This window comes from Rhinopithecus bieti, unplaced genomic scaffold (genome assembly GCF_001698545.2).
Source record: "Rhinopithecus bieti isolate Rb0 unplaced genomic scaffold, ASM169854v2 scaffold_64503, whole genome shotgun sequence".
Classification (NCBI taxonomy): domain Eukaryota; kingdom Metazoa; phylum Chordata; class Mammalia; order Primates; family Cercopithecidae; genus Rhinopithecus; species Rhinopithecus bieti.
Genome location: NW_016825208.1, coordinates 974516 through 981867, shown reverse-complemented (window position 1 = coordinate 981867; position 7352 = coordinate 974516). Strand labels below are relative to the sequence as shown.

Genomic DNA, 7352 nt, shown 5'->3' with positions numbered 1-7352 from the left:
GTTTTTTGTATTTTTTTAGTAGAGACGGGGTTTCACCATGTTAGCCAGGATGGTCTCGATCTCCTGACCTCGTGATCCGCCCGCCTCGGCCTCCCAAAGTGCTGGGATTACAGGCTTGAGCCACCGCACCCGGCCACCATTCATTTATTAAGCAAATACTTTCTAAAATGTGTCAGGTACTGTGCTAGATTCGTTATTCTCATTGAAATTATGGATTGATGGGACAGACTAAGAAACAAAATGGTGTAGAAAAAAATTAATTGGGGGAGTAGAATGCTCACTTACTCATGCCAGTGGTGAAGTTCATGATAAGCAAAGGGAGTGAGAGATGGAAATTCTAGGCATGTGTGAAGTCTCTGAGACAAGAGAGCTTGTGGTGCTGTCAAGGAAATGAGAGTTCAGGAGGCTGGAGTTTGAGATAGGAGGGCAAGACATGAGACTGGAGAGGGGAACAAGCCGGCTCTTGAAGTCTTGTTAAGGAGTTTGAACTTTATCTTAAAGAGTTCCAGGAAATCGATGGAGCTTATGCCAGGGCCTGACACCATCAAATGTGCATTCAAATTGGGGTGTGGTGGGGAGTGGGGATACCTACTGAAAAACACTGGAGGCAAAACTGGCAGCAAGAGACTGTTACTTCTGAACCTGGACACGCTTTTTCCCATGTTCACCCTAGGCTGCAGGGGACAGCGCTGGACAGTACAGACCTGCCTAACATGCCAGCGCAGCCAACGCTTCCTCAATGATCCCGGGCATTTACTCTGGGGAGACCGGCCTGAGGCCCAGCTCGGGAACCAAGCAGGTGAGAGATGAGGGAGAAAATGGAGGACACCTCAGAGGATCGGGATAACGGAGAACATAGAGTGAAGAGGACACATGGACAGGTGGGTTGGTGTGAGAGGTACCACAGTCAGAAAGCTAATTCTGCTCCTCTGATTCTGCTCATTTACCCAGATTCCAAACCACTACAGCCCTTGCCAAATACAGCACACTCCATTTCAGACCACCTTCCTGAGGAGAAAATGCAGATTCAGGGTTCCAGTAACCAGTGATGGATTCACCTAGTCTCCCAAATAAAGTTTACTTGTTTTACATTCCATGATTCTGTTCTCTGGGTACTTCAACTCTTAATTCCATTTTCTTCTGTTTCTGTCTGTGTTTCTTGGTCACCTTTGTAATCCCACCATGTGGGGAGATCATGATTTCCATAGACCACTTAGCCTCACTCAGCAGCTCGCATTTCCAAGGCCATGCCCCCAGTTCGCTATCAATGTCCTGAGCCACCTTAGGGCATTCCATGTTTGGGCAGCCATAACTGCTGACTGAAGAGCTGGAGAGAATGATGCCACTGCTGCTGTTTTTAAACAAGGGGAAAAATATGGAGCAGCGGAAAATGTTCATATCCTCTAGGCCCACTCAGAGTCAGAAAAGACTCAGGTCTTTTCCCAGTCTCAAAGTTATCTTTAATAAAATTCTAATAAAGGAAAGGGCGCAAACCTGAACTAACAAAGTCAAAGATGCTAACAAAGGACACCAACAGACATTTCGCAATTGTGTCCCATAGGTAAACTCTCAGAGTTTTCTTAAGAATAAGCAACTAAAATGTTTTCTTCCATATCCCTAGAAAGCCTACTGAAGTACAGAATTCCTAGACTGACCTTTTTGCTGATTGCCAGCTAATCAGGTTATGCCAAAAGCATACAAACAAAATTTACTATTCCCAGAATGCAGTTTTCTTTATTTCTCTTATAAACCCTGTGTTGGCTTATCAATTGCTGTATTAAAAAATCACTTCATGTTGGAGCTTAAAACATAATGATTTATTTCCTCTGGTTCTGTGAACTAGGAATTCTGAAAGACTTTGACTGGGTGGTTCTTCTGTTCCATATAAAATCAGCTTACATACCTGCATTTAGCTGGTGTCTGGTAGGTGGTCTGGAAGACCCAAGAATTTCACTCGCATGTTTAGCACCTCATTGCTTCTCCAGGTATCCTTGCTCCCTAGCTAGCTTTGATGTTCTCACAGCATGGCTGTCTCAGAGTAGTTGTATTTCTTACTCCCCTCTGGCTTCTACAAAAGCATCCCAATATGTAAGTGTTTGGGTGCCGTGGCTCACGCCTGTGATCCCAGCACTTTGTGAGGCCAAGGCAGGTGGATCACTTGAGTTCAGGAGTTTGAGACCAGCCTGGCCAACATGGTGGAACCCTGTCTCTACTAAAAATACCAAAAAATTAACAGGTGCGTGTAATTCCAGCTATTCGGGAGGCTGAGGCAGGAGAATCACTTGAACCCAGGAGGCAGAGTTGCTGTAAGCCAAGATCGCACCGCTGACCCTTACCAGATATATGATTTGCAAACATTTTCTTTCATTCCATGGATTGTCTTTTTACTCTCTTGATAGTATATTTTGATGCATAAAAGTTTTTAATTTTCATGATCTTGCAGCTACTTCCTGAAGAACCGAACTGTCTCTCCTCATACCTTATCTTTTGCCTCCATCCTGATTCTTTTTGTAGCTTGTTCTAACCCTGGCCCTGCTCAGTGTGACCTTCACACTACTTAATTAGGACCCCCTCACCTCCTTTCAGACCTGGTGCCCACAACTATATCCTGCCTCACTCTGCTTTGAAAAAGGAAAATGTTCCCCCTGGACTCTTAGAGTAGATGTTGGTGTCTGGGTGTCTTTTCCTAAAATCCTTTCCTTATTAGGGCGATCAATGAGCCTTGTTGAATGGCCTATGGAAGGGAAATGAATGTTCTAAATTTCCTCTGACCCTTTTCTTCAGATCCCCAAAGGTACTCCCCATCAGCACCCACTATGACCCCATCTCTGACTGTAATATCACCCTGAGGTGCTGGGCCCTGGGCTTCCACCCTGCAGAGATCACACTGATCCAGCAGCAGGATAGGAAGGACTATACCTAGCTTGCAGAGACCATTTTATCTTTTTGACAACGTTTTTTAAGCTCTGTGTACTATATGTAAATCTAATTCAGTGTTTCGGACTGTCATAGATTATGCTTTTAAAACATTTGTTTATCTCTTACGGATAGTCAACTAGTTTGCTTCCAATATATGTTACCATATATATCTCTGTAGTAGAATTCTAGACCGTGGACCTATGAGAGTGGGCCTCTGGAGTACTTATACACAATTACAAATTGGATTCTGGGTTTTTGTATATGGAAATTACCTGAGGAAAGACAAACTTTCCTTCAGCTTCCACAGTCTACACTCCCCAGCAATATACCAAGTTCATCTTTCTTTACGTGCTCAGTTGATTTTAACTGACTTCCTCATCTTTGTCACAATCTAATCAGTATCCAGTGTTTCCCTTTCTTGTTGTAACCTGAGTTTCTCTTATTGCCAGTGATACTGCATAGCTTCAAATAAGTCATCATCATTCATTTTCCTCTTTTTTTGAACTGCCTATTCAAATGTTTTCCCCTATTTTTCTACTGGATTTCATGGTGTTCTTTTCTTTTTGATTCGAAGGGTGTTATGGGCTAAATGTTTGTGTTTCCCCAAAATTCATATGTTGAAGCCCTAACCCCCAGTGTGGTGGTATTTGGAGGGGTACCCTGGGGAGGTAATTAAGTTTAGATGAGGTCAGGAGGGTGGGGCCTCCGTGATGGGATTAGTGCTCTTTTAAGAAGAGTGAGATTGGAGCTCTTTTTCCCTACCTTGTGAGGACACCGAAAGAAGTCAGTCACCTGTACGCCAGGAGGAGGGTCCTCACTGGAACTATATCTGCTGTCACCTCCAAAACTGTGAGAGATAAATGTCTTGTATAAGCCACCCACTCTGTGGTATTTGTTATAGCAGCCAGAGCTGAGTAAGACCTGAGGTTTTTGTTTTTTTGTTTTTTCTTGTAATGGAAAAGAATTCTTTTAGAGTTTTACCTGGAACATTTGTGCCTTTAATACATTTTGAGTTGATTTCTACAGATTGTGTGAAGTAATTTGCTGGTTCACTAAGGCTTGAGTGAATGCCTTCTCTCCAAGCTATACCTGAGTCCTCCCAACTGCCTGGGCCTGGAGCTTCTTATGAAGCCTCATCTGCAAGCAGTGGTCAGTGGCAATTTCTTTCAGGAGAGAGCCTGCCTTCAGTCAGTCCTGACAAACAGCATGCTGGAAGTGTCAGCCCTTCCCACTGCCTTTGCTTTCATGATGACCCATTCTTCATGGAGAGTGGTGTTTCTCTTGTCCTTAACTAAACTATAACTTTTCTCTTTTTATGTTTTTTGTATTGCCATGTAACTTGGAACAGAGAGTCTTTGCCCAAGCGTGAACTTATTGTGCCATCCTGACGAAAGCCTGTCATTTAGGGATCCTGTCCTGCTTTGTGGTGGGTCATTCTGAAATTACCCCTGTTTCAGCCCAGTGGAATTTCACCAAAACTGTGGGATTGAAACTGTCTCTTGAAGAGGAACTGTGGGGAAAATGAACAAACCAACATTCAGTCTCAGTTGGAGTATGCTTTTAGGCTTTCCCAGATTATGGAGTATAAAGCTAATTGTTGATTCATTCCTTCTTGGCTTTACAGTTGTAGAAAGAGATCTGGCGTAAAATCCCTATAACTGGGACGGGCTGAGTCCAGGCTCTGACATTGGCTAGCTGTGCGACTGGGCAATATTTTGTTTCACTCTCTAGCCTCATTTTCAATAGGTAATACATGCAAGTAGTAGAAAATTCAGAAAGTATGCAAATAGATAGGGGAATTAATTTTCCAGCTACCCATTTTATCTCCCAGAGGAGAATACTGTAAAACATTCTGGATGTTTTGTAAATATATATAAACAAGTTGGTCTTGATTTAAATTTTCTTTCATACAAATGGTAGAATACTATTATATGGGGCATATACTGCTTTTTATTTAGCAAAAAAGCTTAGTGCTCTTACCATTTTAGTATCTAACATCAGCTTCATTATTTTTCATCACTGCATAATATTCTATTATGTGGATATACCATAATTTATTTAGTCTGCTCCCTGTTGAGTATTTACATTCTTTGAAGTGTTCTGCCCATAAACAATATGTAAAGCTTAGGTATGGCTATACATCCAGCATGAATGAGTCTTCAAAACATACTATTCAGTGACTGGGTGCGGTGGCTCACGCCTGTAATCCCAACACTTTGGGAAGCTGAGGCTGGTGGATCACCTGAGGTCAGGAGTTCGAGACCCACCTGACCAACATGGAGAAACTCCTTCTCTACTAAAAATACAAAATTAGCTGGGTGTGGTGGCACATGCCCATAATCCCAGCTACTCAGGAGGCTGAGGCAGGAGAATTGCTTGAACCCGGGAGGCAGAGGTTGCGGTGAGCTGTGATCATGCCATTGCTCTCCAGCCTGGGCAACAAGAGTGAAACTCTGTTTCAAAAAAAAAAAAAGAAAGAAAAAACAAACAAACCAAAAAAAACATACTATTCAGCAAAACTCCACATACAAAAGAGCACATATTGTATGATTCCATTTATGTACTGTTCAAAAACAATAAAATATTAATATATATACAGACATATAATTTACTATTTAGGAATCTCTACTTAGGTGGGAAAACTTTGAAAATAAAGCAAGAAAACATCGCCTGAAAATTCAGGGTAGTAGCCAATTGGGAGGGTATGTGATTGCTGGAGTAGAGGCACCTGGGTTGCCAGCAACATTTAATTTCTCAAGTAAGATAGGAGGTACATTGCATGTATGCTTCATTTAGCTGTACTTTTTTGCATTTATGTTATTGTTCACGATAAAAACAACTTTAAAGTGAAGTGAAAAGAGTACTATGCTTAATATTTTTGCTCACATTTTATTTTACACCTGGGTCTGTATCCACATGATAAATTCCTAAAGGTTAAATTGCCAGATCAAATACTTTTGCAGTTACATTTTGATTGAAAATACCAGTTGCCTTTCACAGAAATTACATCAATTTACTCCCCATACAAAACAAGACACAAAATATTGTCTGATTACGTTACCTTCATCAACACAATAAGGCATCATCAAATCTCTGGGTTTTGACCACCTGATAAATAACAGTTTCTGTGTGTGTGTGTGTGTTTCTGTTACAGGGCCCTAATCATGATTTGTGTAAATGTGTACAGAAGTAACTCTTTCAAGTGGTCAGGCTCAAATGGGTGGGAAACACCTTTATAAAAAAATCAAGAAATTTGGTAGTCTTATTCCAGCCTAATGTAAAAAAAAAAAAAAAAAAAAAAAAAAAAAAATCAAGAACTACACAAATGTGATTTATGGGTATTGTATCCCAAACTGTCCCATCTCTACTTAACAAATGGATTGACCCATCCTGATTTGTCTATTTTTTTATTTCCTAAAATAAACGAGGCTTAACTTCTCTGACCCAAATTGTCCTTGCTGTGCTTCAAGGGGACCCTAGGCGAGGATGTGGGTCAGGGATAGATGGACTGAAAATGTGTGCAGTGAGTGAGCAAATCATGTTTTAGGAAGATTGATGTGGTTCAGGGATAGATGGACTGAAAATGTGTGCAGTGAGTGAGCAAATCATGTTTTAGGAAGATTAAAGTTCCTGAGACAGAGGACTCCTAGGCAGAGATGGCAGCGAGCTCCCCAGCTCAGGCTCTTGGCACCGCCGACTCTGGTAAAAGCAGCTGCACCCATCTCTTCCCTTCATTCTCACCTCCTATGTTCTTGGGCATCAAACGTAGTTTTGCTTCATAGCTCAAGGGCAGTGCAGCCTAAGGAAAACTTGTAAGAATTCCTCAGTCTTGAAGTCCTTTGCCTGAGACCCAAGGAGAAGTCAAGGCCTAGGGAGAAGAAGGGGAACATTCTCTTTGGAATGCTGGGTATTTCTAAGCAGGAGTAGGGGCCCTGCCCTGAAGGGTAGGTTTGCCTTGAACTGCTCTGCCTGCGCCCTGCCCCAAACTCTGCACTCTCCAGGTCCTAATCCAAACAAGTACAACGGGAGGCTGAGAGTGAAACAGCATGATAGTTACAAAATTGTCAGGACTTGTATGTGGTGGGATGCTATTGTTTTTATTTTCTTTCATTCACTGTTTCCTGCAGTTACCACTTTTGCCCAAATATATTTGAAGAATTGTATCTCTACTTTCAATTTAAAACTAGTATTTTTCTAACACATTAAAATAACTGGCCGGGCACGGTGGCTCAAGCCTGTAATCCCAGCACTTTGGGAGGCCGAGACGGGCGGATCACGAGGTCAGTAGATCGAGACCATCCTGGCTAACACGGTGAAACCCCGTCTCTACTAAAAATACAAAAAATTAGTCGGGCGAGGTGGCGGGCGCCTGTGGTCCCAGCTACTCGGGAGGCTGAGGCAGGAGAATGGCCTGAACCCGGGAGGCGGAGCTT

At 42.4% G+C, this 7352-nt stretch overlaps 1 protein-coding gene across 5 annotated transcripts in view; it reads left to right on the top strand.

Moving 5' to 3' along the window:
* The window catches only part of RPP21 (ribonuclease P subunit p21), a 15377-nt gene that overhangs the window by 1015 nt on the left and 7010 nt on the right, over positions 1–7352 (top strand). Inside the window, exons 4-5 of one of the 5 annotated variants that reach the window (XR_001883521.1) lie at positions 674–881; positions 4268–4542. Coding sequence is in view for 2 of the 5 variants with exons in the window: in XM_017862848.1 (XP_017718337.1) it covers positions 674–799; positions 952–1049 (224 nt within the window). In the remaining 3 variants the exon portion in view is untranslated. Of the gene's footprint in view, positions 1–673; positions 882–949; positions 1097–3945; positions 4543–7352 lie in introns of those variants that run through there. The other 4 variants (XR_001883519.1, XM_017862848.1, XM_017862849.1 and 1 more) reach the window with 4 other exon arrangements.